This window comes from Scardinius erythrophthalmus (genome assembly GCF_964197995.2).
Source record: "Scardinius erythrophthalmus genome assembly, chromosome: 19".
Taxonomy (NCBI): Eukaryota; Metazoa; Chordata; class Actinopteri; order Cypriniformes; family Leuciscidae; genus Scardinius; species Scardinius erythrophthalmus.
In genome coordinates, this window is record NC_138239.1 from 14,820,286 (window position 1) to 14,845,673 (window position 25,388).

Below are 25,388 nucleotides of genomic sequence, written 5' to 3' on the forward strand. Positions count from 1 at the left end.
CTGAATTGGGAAAAGATTACAAATGCAAAGCACCCATGACAACTCAGGGAGGCTTGAAACCTCTCTAGATCAGGACTCATTGTGCTTGGCAGAGGCACTGAATGCTATGGTTATTGGAGTACACGGGATGAAAGATGTGCCAAGAGAGAGAGTGTGAGAGAGAGTGGGTGTGTGTGTGAGAAAGGAAGAGACAAGAGAAGGGAACAGGGCTCCAGGCTACAGTGCAAACACTGCTAACCCAGTCACTTTGTTACAGGCAAGGACGAGACCATTCACAGAACGATGCTGGGAGCGTTGTGTGAGCAAAGCTCCCCATTCCTCTTCTTCTCTCTCACCTCCCTCCCCCTTCCTTTGTGGCTTTTTAAGATATTGGAAGCATCATGGAGGACACGGGGAGCAGCAAGTTGGTTCTCTAGTCGATTTCTGCCTACAAGCGCAAGTAGAGTTGAAAAAGGAAAAAGGAAAAAAAGGAAAGCTATAAGAAAGGAAGGAATAAAGGAAAGGGCCAGACTGTTGGGCTACATCTACTATACACACCCACGTAAAGTTTCAAAGCCACTGAGCTCTGGAGGCAAATCTGTTACTACAGATGTCACAATCTAGCAGGAAGTTCCTCCCTGACAAACACCGAACACAAAGAGATGCTACATGATCCTTATAGCCAGGGGCAGCCATAAAATAAACTATTAGTAAACACGTTCACTTAGACGTATTTGAGAATTAGAATATCAGGAAGTTGATGACATGGCTTACAAGTTTCAAAATATTTTAAATAAAAAAAGGAAAAAACAAATAAAACTGATACAGCGCTATTGTGGCTGCGGGGTCCCATGACAAAGATTACACGTTGCCATGGAAATAAGGTGATCCGATCTTTAAAAAAAAAAGGTCCGCTAGAGTATTTTAAACTTGTGTGTGAAAGGGTTAAACTTTAAACTTTTGCTCGCTCCTGTCGACCCAGCACACTGACGCTAAAATAACCCAGAAAAATATTTTGACATGCCACTTTAATTAGCTGAGGCAAAGGGAATGGACACATAGTGGCCTAGATTCTTAATGAGATGTCATAGGTGTGAGCTTCTATTTCCCATCATTCCCTAGTGCACCAATACCAACTGGGAGCAGACATGCTAAAGAACGGTTCGGTGTATATAGCGCACAGTTCGCTGCGAGGGGCTATTTAGGGTGAATATCTCAGGCTAGCATTTTCCCAGAAGGTCTTTCACTGGGTTTTTGAGCAGGATTAACACTGACCTTAAATACCAACACAGCTATTGTCAATGATAAGTGACTTTCTGCTGTCTGTTAGACAGATTCGCTCTCAAACACACACCTTGAGGGGAAATGAGCAATGTCACCTTGTAGGACAGAATCTCTCATGGTAACTTTGACACATTGCATCTTCTAAAAAGCTAAATCCACAACACCCATCATGGGCGGCTGCTCTCCTGGGTTTAGCACCCCTAACGAGAAAAACAATTTGTCAGGATTTTAACACATTTGAGAGGCTAATTACTTCGCAGGAAGGAATCACACTGTTTTATTCTCTCCGATCATCTCCAAATGGGCTGAAGTATAAACCAGTAAATTAAATTAACAGGGATCTGATATGTAGACATGTCCCTGGACTACAACGCATCTCTGTTTGTGGCATCTGCTCGTCATCGAATCTGCTCGAAATTAGAGCTGCTTTGTACAGTTGCTATAATCCGTGCAGCTTTGCAAACTGGGAAAGTAAGCACCCAAGTCTGCAAATTTAGAGACAAACGATGACAAAGGACAAATTGGCATACAGGAAAGGGTGATGTTTCCTAATCTTGTTGAATACAAGTACATTAAAATACACACATGATAAGATCTACTCATACAACCAACACATTTAAATGGAAATTAGCAAATGTAATTTGAGAGATAAGATCACTGATTCATTTTTAATCAATGCCATTCTCAGTTCCTTGTGGATTTAGCAAAAACATTCTAACAGTAAATAATTTAGCATTTCATAATACTGTTTTAAGTCATATTTAATGCATGAGAATAACAAGGATGTGCAAACTGTATTTTTACAATTGATTTTAATTGATCTCAAGGAAACTTTGAATAATTTTATACCAAGGTCTGGGTGAATACTCGATTCTGATTGGCTGCAAGGTGTCCATTAAAAAGTGATAGAGGACACCTAGTAAATAAACCATCAGGCGTAACCAGGGAAACCAAGTTATTGTTTGTAAAAACTTTAGATTTCGATTGTAAAACTAATTAAAATATAAACTAATGTTTTAAAAATGTGTTATTTGGCAAGTGACCATGGGATAAGTGACCACCCGTCGAGGTGTCCATTGTCAGGTATTAATGGACGATGGTGAGGCGTGAACTGTCCGACGCGCGCTGTCGTCCATTAATACCTGACAATGGACACCTCGTCGGGCATTAACCCTTACATAACAGACGTGTTTGTTAGGGACGTTCACATAGGATATGAACTTGTGTTCAAAAATAGTTGGACAGAGAACAACGTGAAGGAACAACACACACACAAAAAACATGATTTTAAAAATGCAACTTAACTGAGGGGGTTACCTTACAAGCTACAGCTATCAGTGTCTAATCGGTGTCCATACTCCACAAATGCATTTGTCTCCACCGTCCTCTATTTCTGTTTAGCAGTAGGGTACTAGCACCACTTAGCTTGCAGAGAGTGATTTGTTCCTCAATTCTCACAACATCATAAATTTGACCTGTCATCTTAGAAAGAATCATCAGCCCTCCTACTCCTTGTGCTCTCACGTGAACCGCTTGTCTTCTAAAGTTACTGATCATTTCCAAAGCTGTAAAATGTACAAAACCGGATGAAACTGAATTTGTGAAGCGATAAATCTTAATTTTATGCTCCAAGTCAAACTCAAAAAGATTTGGATTTGTAGACCTATGTTGCCCTGAGTGCTTCATAGGTCACAGTTTTACAAGTCAACGTGCGTGTCAGCACTTTCATGAACAAAGACAGGGTGTCCCTGTCAGAGGACAGTGGGTGTGAGAAATTGAGAGAAAAACTGTTTGACCAGCATCTGGTAACCCTTTTCAACCTATATGATGCTGATGCACCTAGATTTGCAAGCATAATTCAATAACAAAAAGAAACTCCATTGCATTACAAGCGGCTTTTTATGCAACAGTCATATATATTTTAATAAATAAATGATAGAAATAAATGTGTACATTTATTATAACCACTAAATGATAACCACTAAATGACAGATATTCATTTTAAATAAAAAATATATTAAAAAATATTCTAAAATAAAAACACAAAAATAAAAACAATTAATACCAATATAAAAAATAATAATAATAATAATAATAATAATAATAATAATGGACATTAACTGATGCGGATACCAATATATTGTGCACCCCTATGAATAAGATCCATCAACTCACATATATGATATATGTGGGACGCGATCCGCATATAAAAGTGTGGCACAATCCTTATCTTTTTCCTTCCATTACGTTCCTGCCTTAATCCTCTCACTCGCTACTACCTTCATTATCAGCCCACCTTCGACTCAAATCTCTCTCTGTGTCTCTCCTTTCTTCTGTCTCTCGCTGGGAGTTGAAAAGTTCACAGGGCCTTTGAGCCGAATCTCTCAATCACCCCCTTCTAACCCTGGCCTCTGAGGCTGTGCGCGCGCATACCCGCCGTTCATTCACTCTCTCAGAGTCTGACGATCATTCAAATGCTGTGAGGAACTGATTCTTTAAGCAAGGCTGAAAATTTCAATTTGGGTCTCTGCGAGCGGGAACCGTTCGGCTGTGGCAACTCTTCGGGGCTCAAGCCAGGATTACAAATTCATGTGGTAATGTGCTAGCTGCCTCTCAAGGTAGGTAAAAATCAATATAGCAGATGTTTATAAAGCAGAGAGCCTCTCTATGAGAGCTCTGAAATGCAACTGCCCCCATTCTCTCTGCTCTAACCAATCAAATCATTTCCAAAATGACAAAACGAAGAGAGTCGAGGGGAAACAGACTGTGACCCAGTATGTTTTATGATGTATTTAATAAGGCAATTTCATGCCCCTAAATGAGCCAGAGATATCCTTCATTAAGACTGCATGGGCTGAGATGGACGGTTTGTCATTTAATCCAGTTTAGCTTGGCATGATAAAGGGCAATAGTCAATCTGCCACACAGAGAACCAGCAGAAAAAGCATGTTTAAGAAGAATTTTCTCTGTATGGACTGACAGATTACTCAAAAATTTAAATTATGCCATCATTTGCTTACCTTCATTAAATGATCATATGGTTGTGGCTACTGCAAGTCACGGTCATAATGCAGCAGGAAGTGTGTCACTTACAAAGACTTTGAAATCATCATCTTACATTTACGCAAACTGCTTCAAACTTGATTTCAACTTCAAGACACAGCTGATATAAAATTGCAAAAAGTATTCTTGATATCGTAAATGGTGTTGCCATGGTAACATCAAATTTTAATACTCATTTTGAGTATTTTTGAGGCTTTTAGAATTCATTAATTTAGCACACACATTCATACAAAAGATATTTAGAATAATGGTTCAAATGTTTTTGTTCACACAATTGAAGTCAGTGGGGCTCAAAACACTACTGAACCACACTGACTCATATGGTCCAAAAAAAAAAACATGAGGGTGAGTAGTGACATTTCTCAGTTTTGGTTAGACTACCGCTTTAAAAAAATTAAAGATGAACAAATACAAATATGTACAATATGTTAGATCTATGCTATAAAAATCTGTTCTAAAAGTAAAGATATTAGTTTTGTATAAAATACCAAGTTGTGTAACATTGAATTGAAATACCGGAGTAGAGCAAATACAGTCCTCCAGAAACCCTGAGCACGGTTTGTGTGTGTGTTTATGGCAAAAGAGGGGTATACACAGTGAAGATGACTTTGATCTCAGGGGTTCATAGGGTCGGTGCGAAAATTTGGAGAGCATGTAGCCATTTACTCATATCCCACCCACACACAGTCCAGAATGACTCACACACACTCAGCGAGTCGTGTATGTTTGTTTTCTTCCCGACTAGCTGGTGTATGTGTGTGTACTCATGTGCATGTGCGTGAAAGGTTTAAGGCCTCCCCGCTCAAACGGAACAAAAGAGATATGAGCATAAAGGAGGAAAAAAATCCCCAAACAAGGGGCAAAATGTGGGGTTTCTGGCCAAGAGATAGGTGGAAGAAAAACCTGCAAAAAGAAACAGGAGACAGCGGGTGCCTGAGAGCAGTCAGAGAACGTCTAGGACTGTGTGTCCCGCTCTGAAATGAAGTGAGAAGCACATGGCTAGGTGGAACAGCACATGGCTTCTGGCCGTGTTTCAGCGGGTCAAAGCCTTTCCACCATGTTGCCTGATAGGGAACAGGCTCTTGCAGCTGTCCAGCCATTCTGTTCACTGCAGGCAAAACAGCCTGGAGCCAGAGACCCTGACTTAAGCGCTCCCACCCCCTGCGGCAACCGTTGGAGGAGCGGAGAATAGAAAGGTGGAATGGGGCGGAAATATGTGGGAAGCAGGTTGCAGAGAGCCATTTGTTCTCTGTTGGGAGCCTGAGATAAAAATATCAAATCTAGCAGAAGACTGAAGCCAGGGTCAAGGGTGGGATTAAAATCCACCCCATATGCACAAAGGCATCACACCCAGAACAGGAAGCACAAGTACGACTGGGAAGTATAAATGTGTTTGCAACTTACTGCAGGCACCAGTAGCTTCTTGACCTCTTCGACCGCTCTTCTCATCTTGATCTCGGCACGAGTCTGTGTGTCCTCCACTGTGATCAGCACATGCAGCTCTTCATTTAGGTGCTCCCAGTTCGGCTTCCCTCTGTTCTGCTCCTCCTGAGAAACACAGACAATATGAGAGAGAGAGAGAGAGAGAGAGAGAGAGATGTTAGGAGCAGTGATGACAGGAATTTTTTTTTTTTTTTTTTACAGGACATCAAACTGAGTCAGTGTGTGAGAGTGTGACACTTTCTTGCCATAGATGACAGCACGCACTCTAATGCAGCCTCACAGCGAGTTAGCTATTACCCCAGAGCACATTAACACGAGCTGGGAATCTGAGTAGAATATTTACCACCACCACATTCACAATTAGTCAGTTAGCTGCCACATGCAATTTCACCAGAAAAATGACTGTAAAAATGTAAAATTCTGGTATCTAGTAGTCTTTCTACTAATTTTTAGTATGGTCATATGTTGTTCAGAACACACTAAGTTTTGTGAGCAGCGATTAAAAAACGCCTATTAAAATGTTCATTAGGGCTGAACAATAATAATATCGCGATATGATAAAATGCGATTTTTTAAACCGCAAAGCTGCGATTATAGTCTGGTCATGTGAAACGCGAAGCATCAACTTGGCACGCGACACATATAGACCTGGCTACAGGAAATAACAGTTTATGTTTAATTTATGTGATATTGTGTTATATTCTCTCCAACGATTCTGTATTGTATATGTCTGAGCTTAGTTTTAAACACAGACGTGTACGACGCGCGTGCTTTATATACAACCGTATTCTGCTTGCTTCTAATTCCTCTGTCTCTCTCTCTCACACACACGACACCACTCGAACCTTACGAGAAATAATCTTTAATAAAGTTCGGAAAAGTTGAAGCGAGTTACAAGGACATTCGTGGGCTTCATTGCGCAAGATATGAGATACGCGCGGTCTGCGTGATGTTACTTCAGTAGTACGCGGTCTCGCCCGCCGGTATTTTACTTACAAATGTTCTACGAAGGCATCATGTGTCTTGGAATGCAGTTGGCTTATATATTAAAAATATGAAAATCACCGACAGAAGCTGCTTTCAATTTCAAATACTCACGTGCGTTTGGCGAAGAGCATTTGAGCATGCGGCTGTGAGCGAGTCTACGTGGTTAAATGTACGTTTGCATCTCAAAATGCTTTTATGACGCGAATTTACCGGTAATGTGACACAGTCAGTTATTAAACAAACAGGACAAACCACATCTTATAATTTCAAAAAAGATGAACACGTTCAGACAGCCTACTCTTAAATACTGAAAGCACTCTGTTTATTGCTTGTAATATTTTTTTCCCTCTTTGTTATTTGTTTTGAAGCTATATTTGTTAAAATTATTAACATGTAATTGTATTAATTTAGTTTATTAATGTGTAATTATTATAAGTAGGCCTACTTATAATTATGTAATTAAATATTTTAAGTTTTATTAATAAGATCAATTAAAGAAAAAAAAAATGTATCGGCTCATGAGGTGCCTAAAGATTCCCTTCCCTATTTTACATTGATTTATTGCTTGTTTTTGTTGAATAATAGAAAAGATAAAGAGCTTAAAAAATAATCGCATATTAAATCGCAATCGCAATATTGGTAAAAAATATCGCAATTTGATTATTTTCCAAAATCGTCCAGCCCTAATGTTCATTGTAAAATTTATATTTGTTGAGCTTATTTGAGTCGCAATTAAAACAATATACAGCATTACTGTTGATTTCATCTGTGATATTACTTACCTGAAAAAAAAAAAAAAAAAAAACACTGACATTCAACAGAGAGCTTAATTATTATTTAAACAAAGCTTGAATGATCAGGATCGGCCAATCAATCCATAATCGTTATCGGCTGCAAAAACTCTGATAGGAGCATCCCTATAGAATATTAATTAAAATCTCTGCATTTCAGCCAAATTCAGTCTCTAAAATTTACAGGTTATACATAAAAAGCTACAGTTTTTTTGATCAGTGTAAGTCCATTGCAGACTTACGCACTGATCTAAGTGGAGACCAAAAATATTTGAGCAATGAGGCTCTTTGAGCACAATTCTCCCGGTGATCATTTACAATGGTCTGCAGTTGGTGTGCATGACCATTTGATTGGCCTGGGTTAACAGCTGCCTCAAAAGAAAGCCATTATGCTACAGTAGAGCTGTCTGAACAGTTGGAGGTGCTAAACTGTTCTTAAAAAAAAAAAAAAAAAAAAAAAAAAAAAAAAAACCTTTAGGCTCTTGAGGGTGGGCCTATTTCAAAGCCAACAATTACCCAACAACCAAGCTTTCAACATCTCTCAAGAGCCTGACTGTTCATTTCAAATCAGTTGTACTGTTTTTGAACCTGGTCAAAATGAGAAGCCCTCTTTTGAGGATTTTTTTTAAAGAAATTGGGTAGTATGGGACACCAAGCTATGGTATACAATTCAATCTTCACATCAAGCAAATCTACAGAAACATTACTGTAACATAGCAAAAACATACCTAAATAAATAAAATAAAAATATCCACTATAAAGAAGTTAAAAAGTTAGATGGAGCTAAAAATTTATTTATTTTAAAAGTATATACACTTCCCATTGCACACCTCTTATGCATGAAACGATCAGTAATTCAAAGACAGAATTCCAAGGGAAGTCGTTTAAAGACCACTTGACCGGCCCTAAACGGCTCGTTCACATTGATTACAAGTACATTGTCGGCATCTGTCCCTCCCCCAATGTTTCCAATGATGCTTTCAGATCATTGCTCAGTCAGACACCTCAATTAGCATGCCTGCTTCACAAACGACCACGAGTGGTGGATCTCAGCGGGGAGGAGAAGGGTCCACCTGACACGCTTACTAATACACCGACTGAGACCCAGTCGAGTGCCTATGACACCGCTTTCCCAGGCACTGCCATGGATACTGTTGCTATGGTAATGATCAATGTACAATACACTGTGAATGTGTGCATTAGTGCTGTCACAATGTACAATTTTTACTACACAATTATCATGGCCAAATAAATAAATAAATAAAAAGGGTAACTCAACCCCTGGTCATAGCCTGACTCCACCCAATGACAATATTTGAAAAATGCTGGAAAAGTGGGCAGAGCCCAGTGGAGATAGAAGGGACGAACAGAGGGCGGGGCGTGCACCTGAGACCCATTTCAATAGCGCACGCTCTCTGTAGGCATGTTCACATAAGCAGATGAGTTGCCAAGAGAACGACTGAAATCTTTTCATACAGATTACATAAACAGAGAATATTTGTTTTCGTTTTGAATTAGATAATTGAATAGCAGAAACTTAAATGTTTATAAAGATATATTGCTCATGCTTGGGTGAATAGTAGTCGCTGAGTTTTGTTTAAGTTTAGACGTGCTCCAGAAAAAAAGTTCACGGAGACGGAGAGGCAGAAAGCATACCCCATTTATTTTCTTTATTTTACAAAAGCAGAATGTTTTGTTTCGATTGTAAGTGGACACATAAAAAAAATAGACATTTAACAGTTTATTTTTTCATATTTCTTAAGTCTGTATGACCATAAATGACAGTATTTTAAGTCTATTTTGCTGCTATGTGAAAAAATCCAGCAAAACGTGTCGGCACGTTTGTCGCCCCCAGAGGATTAACTTTAGCCTAATAGGAAAGAACATAAATTGTGACTAAAAATATATGCTCACTCACATCAAGACGTCGCTGCAGTGATAGAGTCCATGCAGGAGGAGCAGCGTTTGGCACTGTGCCCCTTTACAGCGCGACCTGTTCTGTTGCAATCAGCAACACTACACCTACGTCCCATCATAACCACTGTACTAAATACAGATAAAGCTAATGCTAAAAATCAACACTAACTTGAAGCTATCCTAACTGATGCAATACTACACTAACTGTGAATTAACTACCTAGGCTACACGAAATAATCTAAATAACTATATAAATGCTATGCTAACTAGATGCTAATATACGCTATCCTGACCGTTTTCAATACTCGCAATTCCTCCAACTAACTCTCTACAGTGGTTCTGACGGAACAAAATGCTTTTATACCAGGGGTTGAGCCTATGCCAAGTGCGTGGTGAGCTCGTACCAAGGACGTGTTGAGCTGGTACCTGCTTACGTCACAGGGTACCACAACTGCCAATAGGAAAAATCAACTGCAGTAGCCACCGTTCAACCTGAAGAGGGCAGCACACAGACGTTTTTACACCCTATATTGTAGAATTAAAATCTACATCAATGAACAGCACTAATAAAGCCACAGTCTTACAAATCATTAACTAAAAAAAGTTGTTTTAGGGTTTAGTTACCCTTTAAAAGCAAAAGTTACTGCACTATTCTCAAAGTGAACACAAAATGCTTTGGGATCCATGTATGGAGATAGACCTTCAGCTCGGAGCAGAGCAAAGGCATGCCATGGACTGTAAACTACCCACCCCCGCCCATCAGGGAGCAAGGTCAATATCATGTCCTCTAAAGGTGGGTGAGGGGCGGGTAGCGCAGGACAAGTAGAACAACCCGAAAGCCTCTGAAGAGATTCTGTTTACCGACATACGAAACCAGTGGAGGGCCGACACATGTGATAGGAGACACATGTGATGACAGACCTATAAAAGTACAAGAATGAATCCAGAAGCAACTCATCAGGAGATGCGAGTGGGTTTGTGAACCTTTAGCATGTGCATTTGGCCCGAACTGTCACTCTGACTGTGTGTGCATCAAAAACAAAAGAGCAAAATAAATTTCACCCTGCAAAGGCACTGGTTCGATTCCACTGGCAGTCGGTTGGCCTGGCTGGAAATAATCCCAGGACCCTATAAATACTGTTCATATCAACCAGAGCAGAACTCAAGCTACAGTCTTGAACAGCTGTCCCGGGAGGAGTAGTTTACAGGCACCTGTTCAACAGGAGTGGAAAATTGACTGGAAAAAAAGCTCAAACTACCAACATGGGCAGGAGAGTGGTTCAAGAAATATCTTTTGAATGAACATGAGGAAGATTTTAACATTGTTCACATTAATTTTCTTGGCACATGCGTTAGCGAAACAACTAAACTAACACAAGATATTCCTAAGAAATGGTTCTTCAGACAAATGCACACACTAAAAGAAAATGCCAAAAGCCAAATTTTTTTGTGGGGCAAATAAAAGGTTTAGTGCATCAAATGTTAATTATTAATAAAGTTTTGTTTTCGTTTAACTTTATCACATTAATGTAAATGCTTTAAATGTCACAAAACTTCTAAAACTTCTAAAAAAAGTTGGCACGAAATGAAAATTCCACCACACTATTTTCAAAATGCATCTTAATGTAAACAATTCATTCATGGATGCTTCATTTTTAAATGACCTCATCATTTTTAACCAAAAGTTCTCCGATCATTTAGTTCGCATTAACCCCACAGATCTGCCTCAATAAAAATCAACACCCACAGGTTAGAACAACATCTTTTTTGACAAACCGTTTAACAGATCTGTAAGTCATAATATAAAAGAAAAAAAAAAGGCTACTTTAGCAAATGTCACAATATTACGACTTTAAGGAACTTATTTCCTATTATAAATTTGTGCTATGATTCAGGTGTACAAAAAGAAAAAGAAAGGAGACTCAATTTAACAAAGTTCAAAGAGTAAAAACTAAAAAGAGAGGAAGGACAGGGGAGGGGAGGGAAAAAAAAAGCTTTAGAGAGACTATTTTGTTTCTCTGGAGAGGTTCTGTGATGCTCCGGTGAGGGTGGCTGTCTGTTACATTTGATCTATGCTGTGGTTTCTGAGAGTCCTCAATTTGAACAGCGTTTGATCAGAGGACAAGGCTACACAGAGGGACAGGTTATTATCCAGAGTTTGTCTGTCCTGTCCTCACCCATTACATCTGCTTGAGCTCAGCTTCAGTACGCACACACAACAAGCGCAAGGACGTAGTGTCTCTTGAGGCTGTGTGAACCGGTGTGTACGCAGTTCTTGAGAGGGTAAATGGGGTTAAACCACCTTTGGGGAGCTGCTAAATAAAATGTCAGTCTGATTTAAGGTTAACGAAGCGTTTTCTCCTGAGACTTCAGGTGATCCATGCCTTTACTTTTCAGAGCAAACATTAAACACATCACTAACTAACAACTCATTGCACTGTCGCATCCCCACAAATGATTTGGAACCAAACCTTGTGTTATGAGAAAGACTCCCACTGCACCTCTTCTCTGAAAAAGTCACTCCTTTCTCTTTCCATCCATTTCTCTACATCTCCATTGCTCTTCTCTGTCCCCAGAGGCAGCAGCACTTAAATTATTGAGAGCACAAAAACAGCTTTTCTAATGGACGCTAAATAAACAACCCCCTCAGCCCAAACTCGTCTCCCTCTCAAGTCTCTCTCTTTAGATAGGTCCAACTATACTCGCAATTGTCAGTTCCGGTGTGCGTGTCTCTCGTTCACTAGCTGAAAAATGGCGATGGTAGAACAGCATTTTTCTCTTCACCATCAAGGTTTATTTGACAAAAATCACTGTCTGTTCTAACTATCTGGCCACTAAAACCGCAAAGGTTGTTGAATTAAATTATTCTGGATGTTAAAGTTGTGATGAAATGGAAGCAGCGAAAGATCTTTTCTTCTGTATTGTGATCTACATCTTCGTGAAACAAATGATCAAAAAATAAAATAAATGTAGGGCAGGACTTGGTTCTATCCACTGATTGTTGATTGTATAGAGGCAGATCTAAATGAAAGCTTGCAGTTGACTGTAAGGAAGGGATGATTGGAGGAGATTCACAGGTACCCCAGCCAAGAATCAGCAATACTTTGGTGGAAAAGGATATGACAGAGTCAGTCAGGAGACTATTCTGAGAAACTCTGGAATCAGGAGAGCTCAAGCTCTGTGTTGATTAGTCATCCAGACAACAGCATTCAGCAGGGCAAATAAAGACATGACCACTACAGAAATACTATAAAAGAGGAGAAATACTATAATAGAGGAAATATAACTTCTTTCTAGATTAAACCTTTTCTGCATCAAGTCCTTTAGTTCACACATGGCTTCTCCAGAGGGGAGCACAGCTGGGGCCCAGGTGTGTGTGTGTGGTAATGCTAATGTACAGTGATGGGGATTTCCTGATAAAACAGCTCCACTGGGACGCTGACAGGGATACAAAGAGAAAGACTAGACCAGACAAATGTTGCTGATTCCTGGCAAAAAGGTCTCTGTGGGTTGTTCAAGACTTCAGAATTAAATCAGCTCAGTTGCTTACTACAGAATCAGCCATTTCTTCTGATTTTTCAGCATGTAGTGCTGAGCAGATACACGTACAAATTTTGCCCAACCCCTTGAGAAAGTCTCTAGAGCTGACAGGGCAGTACTGTTATGTCTCTGTGCAACATAACTCACACCTGAAGCCATAATTTTCCATCATTCAGGATTTAGCTCTTCCTCTGCTGATCACACAGTGGGTCTCTTCTGAGACTGTAGGGGAAGATCTAGGTCCTACTTTCTAGTGTGTCTACTATGTGCTTTTGTTCTCTCTGACACCCACACCACAGCCAGGCCTGAAATAGAACTGGGCCTCAGCCGGAGTGCTGCGAGCTAACCATGAGTGTGTGCTGGAGAGAGAAAAAAAGACTTTGGACACAACAAATGAGCGAATTGGCTCATTAAGGACAAACTGGTTCCAAATGGCAAACGTCAGCAGAACTCTGTCTGTGAAGGAGGAAGAGGTGGTTGAGGAAGTTCCAAATTGTGACTAAGTGGTCACATTTGTCCATGCTTGTTCAACATGTCCTACTGGTGTGTCAATTTTGTCATGCTGGTACCCCACCTTTTTGATTATGTGGTTATCTCAGAATGGCACAACCAAACTGAACCATGCAGCATGGAAAATGGCCCAATGGACAGTGCAGATCAGAACAACATGCAACACAGGCGAATTTGAACAGTGCTGGTTGCTGCTGTGGGAACCACCTTGAAGCATCAGTCGATTTGTTTAAATTAGGGCACAGTACTATTTAAATGGGCCCAGTATAAATTAGGTGTTAGTTAACTTTTTACAGATGTTTTTTGATAATATCAGTAAATGTACATCTGTATCTCACCTCAAAATCAAATGTTTCTATGTGTATCTCACCTTCTTTCTGTCTCTCATGGAGCTCCTCCCTCTCACCATGATCTTGCAGCCAGTCTCTGCCTCCAGTTGCTTTGCTGTGAGTCCACGAGGGCCAAGTATTCTCCCAACAAAATTATACTGGAAAAACAAGAGTAAGAGAGAGAGAGATTACAATGCATTCAGAAACTTAGACCATTTTTTTTAGAAAACGATGTTGCACATACACACGTATTGCTGCTAAAGTCACTAAGAAGAGGTTCACACTTTAAAGTGTAAGTTGCAGGTTAACCACCACAGTCAATTAATGTGTAAATTAAAGTGCTCTATATGTATATATTTAATTATTTCTGTCTTAAAATACGTTAAAATAACATTTATTGGGGTTTCTTCAAAGGTAGCGTGTTTTTTCAGTTACTGGGTGATGACGTCATAAGAGGAACTCGCAACCCATACTCTGCTAGATTCCCACTGTATTATGGCTATTTGGAGAATGACTGAGGATGCGGGAAACCATCAAATTCTTTATGGACCACAGCCCTACAATGTTTAACTGGTCAGGCGTGAGAGAGGGGAGCCATGGCACTCAAAGAGTTATTAATGCTTGGTGTGAGGAGAATTAGTGGAGGGTTGGCCATAACGTTAGCTACGTTAGAGCCTGGTGCAAACTTAACCCGGATAATATAACGGAACAAGCGAGTCTTTTCAAAATATTGCCGTCATGTAGAATAGCAAGGAGGGACAACGACTGAAGACATTATTTACTTACAGTAAGTCAGTCCAAATCAGAGCTGCAAGCCTGCAACGTTAGAGATGCACACACTGCACAGGCATCAATAGCTAGTCTCATCGACGCCTCAAACGTCATGTAATACCCTTCCTCAGTCCACGCGTTATCAATTTCTCACGATTTAATTAGCGATGTTTATTGTCAGAAAAGAAAAAGAGAGATCGATGTCCCCATCACTGTGTTTGTGTGGGCTATCAGCAGTGGAGAGTATGTGCTGCCGTGAGGTGACCGCGTTTAGTTTAGTGGAGCAGCTCAACCTGCGACCGGCTGATCTGACGTGCCTGAACCCGTTTGTTTTGCGAATAGCTTATTCTCATTTCAGGCAGGATCACGGTCCCCTTGAAGTCAGCACACACGAGTATGTTTACAATGGAGTTATTTTATCCATAATTTTTTTATCAAATAAAACATACAACCAACTTTTCTGCAGTTATGTAAGGCATCTATAGCTGCTAGCGTCCGGTAACTCTACTAGTGAGTTCCTCATATGACGTCACGCCCCATCTAGTGGAAGGGAGCGGGAGCGGTTAAAACCACTGTTAAAAGTGCCAACTTTTCATATTATATCAGCATTTTGGTATAAAAAACAATGGTGGGCGGTTCTTATCTTTATGTTTAATAAACACATTGCATTACTTCGTGAAAAATTTAACCTGCAACTTACACTTTAAAGGAGTGGTTCATCTATAAATAGATTTGTCAGCATTTAAATCACCTTTCGGTAGTTTCAAACCTGTATAACTTTAATTGGAACCTAAAAGGAGTCATTATTTACTTTAAACTGCAACTATTCTATATAATGAAAGTAAATTGTGGCTAAAGCCCTATTCGGACGGGACTAGTTTTCCAAACGACGTTTGAGTTACAATTCTTATCAACCTACGTCTGTGATTTCATGTACGGATTCGGACGGGACTAACATCTCCGTGTTTATTACCGAGGTAGGAGTGTCTGTTTTACATGTGGGCATTGCAGAAGATCACGTGTTCAGAATGCGTGGATTGCGTATGGTCATTTGAAATTAAGTACTTTTAAAATTAAGCACTTTGAAATATAAAGTAAAACGTCCTAACGTATTTAGTGTTTTGTAAACCTTTTATAAAAATTGTAGTATAAAAAAAAAAACTAAACATAGATTTATCATCATGATTTTATAGAACTGGGTTCTTATAATAAACCCACTGGAATAAAAAGTTTTAACTTATATAATTTACACGTTATGTAATTAAGTGCAGAAATGAAAGTAATCTTACCTGAAACTGATATTGCAGTAGCCAGTCTTAACTGTTTACGTGATTTGGTTCTTCTTGTTGATTTCATTTTTTATTTTATTTTTTCTTCGCAGTGTAGGCTACCAAACACATTTACATCCATTATCGGTGCGCAAAAAGCAGAAACTTGAATACTGGCGCGATAGCGAGAGATTGTATGGCAGTTCACGTTGACCAAAACACATAAGAAAAAGCGTTTTGGAAAAAAAATGTCCGGTAATCACAGACATTCGCATTCGGACGGGATTAGATTTCTCTGAGGACCGCCGAGTTTGACGAAAAACAGTAGGTAATTTGCTCTGGAATTTTTACAGAGGTCGTGTGAGAAAAAGACAGACATGGCAGATTCGGACAGGATTAAAATCTCAAAGTACGTCTGTGAAACAGATATTTCTCTAACGTCCCCCTGTGAAACTAGTCCCGTCCGAATAGGGCTTTAGACTGTCATTCTGCCTAATTTTGTCGCACAGGTTAGGAACGACATGACGGTGCAGCAGCAGCCCTGACCACAAACACACACAAACACAGCAGAATCATCAGAACAGCAGTGGCATAATAATCAAAGAAAGTTCTATGTACTGGAAAGATAATTCAATTAGCTTCACAATAAAATCCTCAGAATCCTCCATCAGGCACTGTGAGCACAGTGTGTAATTATGTATTTCAAGAAATAAACAAAAAAAGGCTTCTCTCTCCCACACTAATAATTCAATTAGCTCCAATGTAGCTTTTTGACCAGCAAACGACAAGTCACTAATTTGTGGGGACATTCAAATAAATAAACTACAATAACAAAAAAAAAACTGACGTGAAGACCTCAACTGACCAAGCGGCTAATCACTCTTCCTCCTCTGGCAGCCACTTATGAGCTACGGCCTCAGTGAATCAGGAAGCCATATAGAAAAACGAGAGCTTGAAAACATCTTCAAGCTCATGTTTGCCAAACAGAATGCTAAGCAGCGCTGCAAAGCCTCTTTCTTGCTTTTCCACCTTCCTGCTCTTCATTTTTTTATGTCCTTCATAATTCTTTCTTTCAGTTATCGTGCTCCGAGGCATGGAAAAGGGAAAAGCTGGCTGTATGTAATGTAAATAAGAAATGAAACAACGGGAGAGAATTAAAGTAGGGGATGGGTCTTATCGTGGCCCTTGTCCCTGACGCTGTGCTTCAGGGCTTTGTATGAGAGCACGCTTTATTTACCTCAGTAATCCTACCAGCTTTACAGCGCCTCTCTGACAGCACAGCTCCAACTTAAAATAATAAAATAAAATCCACTCTTTTTCAAATCTCTATCAGTTCACTTCTCTGACTCAGGGTAAAAACAGAGTCAGTCGTCCTGTGCGAGCTTAATCCTGTCCTGTACGAATACAGGCCACATACACACTGCAGCTTAATTCGGTTGTCGCTCCTCTTCTGAGTGCTTAATCCAGTACTGCACGCAGACAGTTTGCTTATTTTAGTTTATGAGAGTTAAAACCATATTCTTATCCCTCCTAAAAAGTTCAGGTAGTGACAACCAAATAAATAAAATAAAATAAACATTTGCAGTGTGCATTCAGAACTGAAATAACTTGTATTAATTACAATTTTCTTTATTTCACCTAAACGTACCAATAGTAAAAAAAAAAAAAATGCAATTTTATAATAGGACTTGACATACTTATTAAAATTGGAGCTGTCATGTGAGCATGAGCCAGAACAATATTATGAATTAAGCAATAACAGGTGATTTAAACATACCATACTATCACATCTATATGTAATAGATCTACACTACTGTTCAAAAGTTTGGGGTCTGTAAGATTCTTTTACTGTGTGTGAAAGAAAACTTGTGTTCACCAAGGCTGCATTTATTTAACCTTAAATACAGTAAAAATAGTAATATTGTGAAAAATTACTACAATTTAAAATAAATGCTTTCTAATTTAGTATCTTTTAAAAATATAATTTATTCCTGTGATGGCAAAGCTGAACTTTTCTGGAGCCATTAACGGTCTTTAGTGTCACATGATTCTTCAGAAATCATTCCAATATGTTGGTTTGGTGCTCAAAATACTTATTATCAATGTTGAAAACGGTTGTGTATTTCTCATATATGTGTGGAAACCTTCAGAAACCCGAACATAAAAACATATATATTTTGAATATCATAAATGTCTTCACTGTCACTTCTGCTAAATTTAATTCTTCCTCCTGGCTGTATGAAAGAACTAAGAAACAAAAAGTTATAATCCCAAACTTTTAAATGGTAGTGTATATCTGCATTATGAGAGGCTTTACATGCTTGTTTTGTGGAGCTCTGAGAAGGAATTGCTATGGTCATGTGAAAATGTTTAAATGGCTTATGTAGAGAAAACATTAACAACTCTTAAGCTTGGTAATCTAACAGCTAACATAGTTTAAACTTTTGATAGGTTTCTTTTTACAAGCCACAGATGCCAAAATGTCAACCACCAGGAGTGATTCCTATATGCCGTACAGGATTCAATACCCACAATTAATCACAGCCGTCACTCCAACAATTTTGCAGTGTGCATTATAAATCAACAGAAAGAGAACTCAAAAGACTGACTCACGATTAGTCAAACTCAAAGAACAGGCGGCATGACCTGCCTAAATAAATAGGAAAACAATGCTGTTTCTCTCTAACGGCTTATTGTTCCAACACAGATGACACGGCATAATCCGACAGCTCCGACTGTGTAGGTGGATCAGATACGCTGGAGCTCTTCACATACATTCCAAAAGCTCTCTCATGAGACGCTGAGAGTGCCGCACACCACATCACATTACATCACCTTCATGAGACAGCCAGAAGTGACAATGCCTTAGGTGAACACGTGCGCTGGCTGTCTGTCACCATCACGCAACTGTAAACAAACCAGACGGTGATAAAACAGCAGCAAAAATACATATGCAACACCACAGCGCACAGAGCAATGTCAGGATGATCAGATATCGTCAGAAGTTCATCAATCCCTCTCTTCCACAGGAGCGCACCTGCACAATCTCTCTCTCCATGCAGATGAGAGAGGATTCTCCTCTGCGAGTATGTGTGTTGATGTTGATTGGACATGGCAGAGAGCAGCGGCCTGATGCGGTGGGGGAAATTGCTCACTTTGAATACTGGAACCAGACAGTAATTACAGCCTGGAGGAGATGCCACCATTTTACTTCCTGTAGAGGGAGGAAGGGAGGCACGAGGAGAATGATAGAGGAGAAAGAGAGAAGTACTATCGTTTTAAGACGACAGGATGAGAAAATGTTTTGACTTTATGGTTGCATATCGTGTTTGTGAGAGAGTCTGAGAGGGGAAGAGATCAACCACAAAAAAGCCTGGAAAATTCCACCCTACCACCACACAAACATCTGACATAAAAAAACAGGGCTCTGTGTGTGTGTGTGTGTGTGTGTGTGTGTGTGTGTGTGTCACACATCTGCTCATTTAGTGATCTCACCAACAAGGAAAATCAAATAAAATCAAGACACAAGACAGAACGAAAACAACAATTTGACCGCTGTAGTTATTTATACAAGTTAAATGAAATAACTCACAGCAACCAGTCCACATATGATCGCTCAATTCAAACGTAAAAAAAAAAAAAAATTTTTTTACAGGAATAGCTGTGCCACCTCAAAAAAAAAAAAAAAAAAAAAAAAAAAAGGTGAATTGTCCTCATTATAAACAAAGCATTTATTTAATCAAGCTCCACAAACAGCTCATTTGGATATTGGGGGACTTGTGATGTCACATGCTAAAACATTTTGTATGACTGCCTCCTGAGCGAGACATCGACGAATATTTTACATCATCGCACAATAAGCCCCACCCACTGGCACAGTCGCTTAATGGCTGACACTTGCATTCGTTGAGAGCGTCACATCAACAGCAAATAGAAACCATAATAATCACTGAGGTCGTCTACAGTATACAGATGCCCATTCACTTTACTCCAAGCGCTTGAGTCTGCCGACAAGAGAACAAATGGAAGAGTAAATAGAATAGTAAAGGAACGTTCGTTTTGCCGTGTCCTGTTTAACCAGCTTGTTTGCGTCTCTGTACAGGGATACCAGCGTCAAAAAAACAAGTGGATGGTTTATTTTTAATGGCGTCCAGGACCATGTCAGGGGGGGTTATATGTTTGTTCAGAGAATTTGACTGCAGATTGTTTTTTAAACGATTATTTGTTTTCTAAACTAAATTTCATAATGTTTTGTCTGTAAATTATGGTTTTACATGGATAATGTTTTCAAAAGACTCACATGCAATAGCGAGAGGGCATTGACAATTTCCAAATGCAATGATGTTAGCAATGAGTGGCCGTTTACTGACAAGCCTTAAAGCACCCTTAAAAACATGGCCTATGTTTGGGGGTTTTTTGTGCAAAAAACTTTAACATTATAAGTGAACCTATAAAAAAAATCTGTCAAATATTTTTATGACACCCCTTTAAATATTAATCATAAATTATTATTAATAGAGTAATTACTTGTAATTAATAATCACCATCAAATTAGACTAATTATTATTGTTAAATAATATTGGCTAATCAGTGTCTTTTAACATAAGATGATGATGATAATAACGTTTTTATTACGCTAAAAAACACTGATTAGCCAATATTTGTATTAATAATAATAATCACTAATTATCCATTATTAGGCTATTATTATTACAACAACATTGTTAAAACTTTAATACCCACCATCATATCAGACATAACTAATTGGAATGATTCTGAATGACTTTGAATGATTTGATGAACAGGGGTCCTAATAGAGGGTAAAGAGAGAATTAATGCCTTTCGTGAATCGTGCACGGGAGTGTGCGCGCAAGGTTGTCAGTGTTAAGCTGTAGGGATGTATAACAGAACAGCCTAAATGTGAGAGCAAGCGGAGAGTTGAGCAGTTCAGGGACGCAGCCAAGAGACCTGACAGAGACAAACGAGCAGCAACGATAACGCAACATTATACCTCCTACCCACCCGCTCCCTTCTCTCTTCTCTTACCTCGCTGTCCTCCATCACAATCACTCCACCCTGCTCCTAAGGTCACGACTCTTCATTGCTGAACATTTAACACGTACTGGTAACGGCATAACCAAGAACACACAGGTCCTTCAGAAATTTGCTGAGAAAAATAATAACGACGTGGAGGAAGAGAGGAAAATGGGAATATCAGAAAGAGTGGTGTGAGGGAGAGACAGAGAAAAAACTGTAAAATTAAGATATGTGAAGGTCAAAGTTTAAAAGTGCTGAAGATCACAGAGGGGCATTCAGAATAAAATGTACACCTGCGATCAGTTTGTCTAGTTTAACCGTAGGCTGTGCCTCGTCTGGAGTCTGTTTCTAAATTAGGCCGTGTCTTTTGATAGGGTGCATTCAGACACTCTCAGCTTCTCCACAGCCAATCAAAATACAGCAGTCAGCATTCATGCCAATTCAGACTGCACCTGTCAGCATTTATTCAAATCAACCAGTAGATGTTGACATTACAAATCAACACACAAGGCCATAAGGTCAAACAACGTAGCAAATAAGCTGCATAGCCTTAGATGTTAAGCTCCATGCGGACCACTCATTTCACTTCATTTCATCTTAAAAGTTCAAAGGAAAAAGACCAATGATTCAACTATAACATTTTGAACAGACGTTTAATACCCCAAGCTGATTTGACCCACACACAAACTGAGGGTCTACAGAGACATTAAAATCAGCATGAAAAGGAAATGCATCCTTTTTTCAAAATGCATATTATAAATCTTATTGTAAATGATTAATCCATGCATGTTTCAATTTTTTTTTTTTTTTTCACACTTTGGTTTCACTAAAATGTATATCACATTACATTAGACCCTCAGCTAATGCTGTAAATCACACAGGGACCTGCTAACTTGGTGCATTACAAAAAATATGAATTAAAAAAAATTGACAACAAGGACCAAACCATGCAGCTGAGTAAGTTACTTCAGTAGAACTCAGAAAATCAGCCGTATTTGCTTGCATCAATTTATCAGCTGAGGGCAGACAGAAATAAAAAAGTGAGAAAAGTGCAGTACTGCATTAAACGTACTAGTAGAGTTTCTGACCAGTTGTGGACAGCACAAGAGAAACAGAGGAGAGAGCTCACGTGTAGAGTGGAGCAAGAGCGCTGAAAACAGCTAATCCAGCAAATTGGAAAATAAATTCTGAGGTAATGCATCCAACTGTGGCCTCCCAGTGGAGTGATACAAGACACACTCTTCACACACACCGAAATAACAATCTGCTCGCCACAGTGTAAGCACATCTGTCACCGTTGTGAAGAAAAACATTAGAAAACAGTCTTCTCTCTCACCACATCACTTCTGTATTCTGCTCTGTCCTCCGTTTTTCAGCTCGTTCTGTAAACAGGTGTCGACACAGCGTCACCTCTGCCGCACCTCCCTCCCTCCTCTGCAGCTTTACACATCCTCTATTCAGCACTTCATTTCTTACCTTAGTCATTCCTGTACACCTCCTCACTCTCTCTCTCTGCCCCATATTTGCATTATGTCTTACTCTCTGCATCACATTTAGTTCAATCCTCCAGAGGGGAGAAGGAAAACATTACAACCCATGATCAGTCTGCTGCTGTCTCTGCTTGGTTTGCTGTATTATTTCATCATAAAAATTATATCTCAAAAGTTTCAGTATATCATTCAATTAATCTATATGCCATATATCTAAAAGAGAAACTGAGTGCAAGAGAGTGAGGGGGAGAGAGAGAAGCAGAGATAACCTATCGGACACCCTTGCTAATTACTAATTAACCTGTGTTAAGCAAGCGTGTGGTGTGGCAGAGCTGAGAAACAGTTTAATCTCCATTGGCAGCTGTGGATCTGAGTCGGGTTAGGAATCAAGATCCAGCTCTTTTTCAGGTTTATATATTTATATATATATATATATATATATATATATATATATATATATATATATATATATATATATATATATATATATATATATATATATATATTAGGGCTGTAGTCAACCAAAGAAATGCTTAGTCGACCAAAGTCCTGTCCTGCGCAATGATTAGTCGACTAAAAAAAAAAAAAAAGACGCGATGCTTTGCATTTTGACTGAACATTTATTAAACAATTGTCATAGAGCATTTATAAAACAACAACGAAAAAACGTTTTTATTTTTTTTATTTATTTATTTTTTTTTTTACACCTGGGATCCCGTTTTTAATTTAGGCTAACTTAATTTCGTTTTTCTTTATTTAAATTTCGTTTTTCTTTATTTAAATTTCGTTTTTTTTCTTTATTTAAATTTCGTTTTTCTTTATTTAAATCTACCCTTTTACTGTGTCAGTAATTTGTTAGTCAGAAAAATATTAGACTTAAAAGTATTGCTTAAGTCAACAGACTGTGTGCGTTTTATTTCAGTGTCCGTTCTCGGAGAATAAGCCCTGCTCGCGTGAGGTGCACCGCTTCCCGCTCGCGCTGTTCTGTAGTTTACTATTAATTCTGAACGTGTCGCGTCTCGCGTGTCTGTCTATATTTCACCAAATGCGACACTGCACTCCCTTGTGAAGTCGATTGGATGAATGGTTCTCGAAATAATCAAAATGCAAACGGACAGACAGACACATAGAGATTACTACCTATATTCCTTACTGAGCGCGAAGCAGCAGTGCAGCCAGCCACAGGTGCGGTTCCCGAGTGTTCTACATGGTGCGCTAAACTGTGGCGCTGTTACAAAATAGCCTAAATTAAAGCATTTAAAGTTGGGAATAAAACATAGGCTAATTATATTTAGAATACAGTAATATATAACTGCTTATAAAGGAATAAATATCAAGGAGTAAATCAATGAAAATTTCTTTATTGGTGAAAAAAAAAAAAAAAAAAATGCAACTGGTCGACCAATGAGAATGTCAGTCGACCAAGACGGCATTGACCGATTAGTCGACTAAACGACTAAAGTTGACAGCCCTAATATATATATAATGCCAGAACTGACATTTATGACTATTAAATCTAGCTGGAGTTGTGAGCTTGCAAGTCTGAATTTAATGTGATGATAATACAAAGACGATAAATACACAACATCTTACAAACTAGCTGTCCTCGCTGACTGCCCACAACAATAACGCAACCATTGTAGTCTAATTCACAAACAAATGACATTTTTCCATGAATTGTTCAAACTAATAAGGCTGGAATACACTACTTGACTTTTCAAATCTCAACAGATTTTAAGGCATGGTACTTGAGCTGAATTTATAAATGACTACAGAGAAAAACTGAACACCATACACTAAACAACTGAGGATCACACACTACCAGAAAAGTTGTTCGAACAAATTCACGCAGAAACATGCACCTTGTTGCTAGAAGACTAATGATGATGTGTGTTCTAATAATAATGAGTGTTCTAAAAATAGTTTGACATGCCCTAAAGCTAAAAAAAATAATAGTCTGAATGTCATACATTACGCAAGCACTGTGATTGGTCTGCTAGAACCCCTCCCTCGGGTTTCACACGCTCCCTCTGCATGTGCAACTGCACGTCAACGCAGTAGTATAAATGAAAACCGACTCGTAGTAAACAAATATGGCGCATGACCGGCAGGAAGAAATGGCACATATAGTCTATGGACTGGTTTTTACAGAAAATTGAAAAAAAGAAAACTGTTTAGATGAAGTTGTGGAGACTGTGTTAACGTGGACTTTACACGTTACAGAGCGAGCTGTTGGTGAGTCTTCCGTCAGCTCGCTTTCTGATTAGGTGTTGTTTGGTTTCATGTGATAATCCCCAGAGTTTGCGCACGTTTGTCCACAGGGTTTCCCCCACACAACACAATTTCTGTTCATAAATATTTAACATGTTGAATGAATACGATTCGAGATCGGGGTGGCAAGCATCACACTACAGGAAAATCTGATAAGATAATCTGTAGAACCATCAAGATAATCGGGACTTTACCTAGGATTGTCGGAAGGGGAGAAATCGGTCCAAAATCACCCCGAATATCTTGTAGTGTATGGGAGGCTTTACACATTTATACACACCGAAAGAAATGCACTCTCAAATTCCAAATGATCTCATCCAACAACACATAAGTTTGAACCTTGAATAGCTGGTCCAAATTAGACTTCTATTCTCCACTCTTCTACATCCCTCACTCTCCTTCTCTATACGCATGTGTGTATGTAATAATTTGGAGGGCAGAAAATCCAATCTGAAAGATTATGACACAAGTCCTTTGAGAGCAAAGTAATTACTCTCTCTAAAGAGAATGAGAGATGGATGGATATATGAGAGAGAGAGAGAGAGAGAGAGAGAGAGAGAGAGAGAGAGAGAGAGAGAGAGAGAGAGAGAGAGAGAGAGAGAGAGAGAGAGAGAGAGAGAGAGAGAGAGAGAGAGAGAGAGAGAGAGAGAGAGAGAGAGCCTGTTATCCCTAATATAAATCATCTTTTTTCATCTAGTTACCTCTCTT

General features: G+C 39.1%; 1 protein-coding gene across 4 annotated transcripts in view; it reads right to left on the reverse strand.

The window, feature by feature from the left end:
• qkia (QKI, KH domain containing, RNA binding a) overlaps positions 1–25,388 on the reverse strand; it is a 77,561-nt gene that overhangs the window by 15,814 nt on the left and 36,359 nt on the right. For all 4 annotated transcript variants that reach the window (XM_081347761.1, XM_081347759.1, XM_081347760.1 and 1 more), the window contains exons 3-4: positions 13,885–14,001; positions 5,731–5,874 (exon numbers count right to left, since the gene is read on the reverse strand). In XM_081347761.1, the coding sequence (XP_081203887.1) occupies positions 5,731–5,874; positions 13,885–14,001 (261 nt within the window). The remainder of the gene's footprint in view (positions 1–5,730; positions 5,875–13,884; positions 14,002–25,388) is intronic.